This window comes from Acanthamoeba castellanii (genome assembly GCF_000313135.1).
Source record: "Acanthamoeba castellanii str. Neff unplaced genomic scaffold scf7180000084709, whole genome shotgun sequence".
In the NCBI taxonomy this organism is placed as follows: domain Eukaryota; phylum Discosea; order Longamoebia; family Acanthamoebidae; genus Acanthamoeba; species Acanthamoeba castellanii.
The window spans coordinates 31,806-33,045 of record NW_004457671.1 but is presented as its reverse complement, the minus strand read 5'-3'; the positions used below and the strand labels follow the sequence as shown (position 1 = coordinate 33,045).

Below are 1,240 nucleotides of genomic sequence, written 5' to 3'. Positions count from 1 at the left end.
GAGTAGGGAATCTTGTTTTGAATCAAAAAACACTGCACTACAGCGCGCACGCCGCACCAAGCGAGGGGAGGGCCACCATAGGGAGACGGTGCAAAGGGCAGGCCAGGGTGGTGTGGAGCGCCCGCGCCGGGAGGCCAGCCGTGCCCACTGATATTGTGATTTCTTACAAATTAAGAATAAATAATAAAAACAATCAGCAAAAGGAGAAGGGCGGAGCATACGGCGGGGCACCAAACGAGGGGTCGTGAGGGCGGAAGGGCAGTCTGCCAGGACCACCACCAGGAAGAAAACCACCTCCTTGCATCGCTCCAAAAACAAAAGAAAGAAAAAAGCGTTTTCTTTTCTTTTGTGCTTTCTTCATGCTTCGTTCGTCCAGAAGGCTGGATGGAAGGTGGGCATGGTCATCTTTAATCTGCAAGATGAACGTTGCCAAAAAGCATCTAAGAGCTACAACACTCCCAGCGATGGAATTGAGGAGCCGCTACTCTCTCCCAGTAACGCAATGTTAATAGTCCTAAAACCTACAAAAAGGTTTAGCTCGCTCACGGTGGGGATCGAACCCACAATCTTCCGCTTAGGAGGCGGACGCCTTTCCATTGGGCCACGCGAGCCGGTGAAATTCCTGAGGCGGTGTCCTGTGGTTGATGAGAGAGCCAGGCCGTGTGCTCTTCTTTATTGCTTGCTCTACTGGAGATGGAGGATGCGGCGCGTGGCTGCGAATTGGTTGGGGAAGCGCTGGAGGCCGTCGGCACGCATGGCCGGGGCGTGGTGGTCGAAGTAGTGCTGGAGGGCGGCACGGTCAGCGCACCCGTAGAGCGCCACGTAGCGCACGTAGTCAGCCGCGTCATCGCTGGTGGCCTCGTTGTCCCCCTCGAGGCCTCCTGGCTGTAGAGCCGCGCCGAGACGAAGCAGCGCGTGGTCTCCACCATGTCGCGCATGTGGGCACGAAGCCACTCGAGGAAGGGACCCTCCACCTGCTTCTTCACGCGCAGATTCACCTCATACTCCACCGTCGCCTTCCCTGCTGCTGCCATTGTTTGTAATACTAACGGATAAATGATTTATTATAAAAATCATTTGAGATAAGAGATCAATTTACTTTTATTTGCTATTAAAATAACAGCTAAATTGAGCCCGTGACGCCGACACACGCGAACTGGCTGACTCTGGTCCTTAGTTGGAGGGCTTCTTGTAACCGCCCTTGCTGGCGGGCAGGTAAGCCCGGCGCTCGTGCAGCTCG

At 54.7% G+C, this 1,240-nt stretch overlaps 1 protein-coding gene across 1 annotated transcript; it reads right to left on the bottom strand.

Moving 5' to 3' along the window:
- Positions 1-542: 542 nt before the first annotated feature.
- ACA1_143440 (uncharacterized protein) lies at positions 543-1,034 on the bottom strand (the record flags this gene model as incomplete). Its single annotated transcript, XM_004353450.1, has 1 exon — positions 543-1,034. One exon carries the CDS (start codon positions 1,032-1,034, stop codon positions 543-545), a length of 492 nt encoding a protein of 163 aa, XP_004353502.1.
- Between the last annotated feature and the right edge of the window lie 206 nt (positions 1,035-1,240).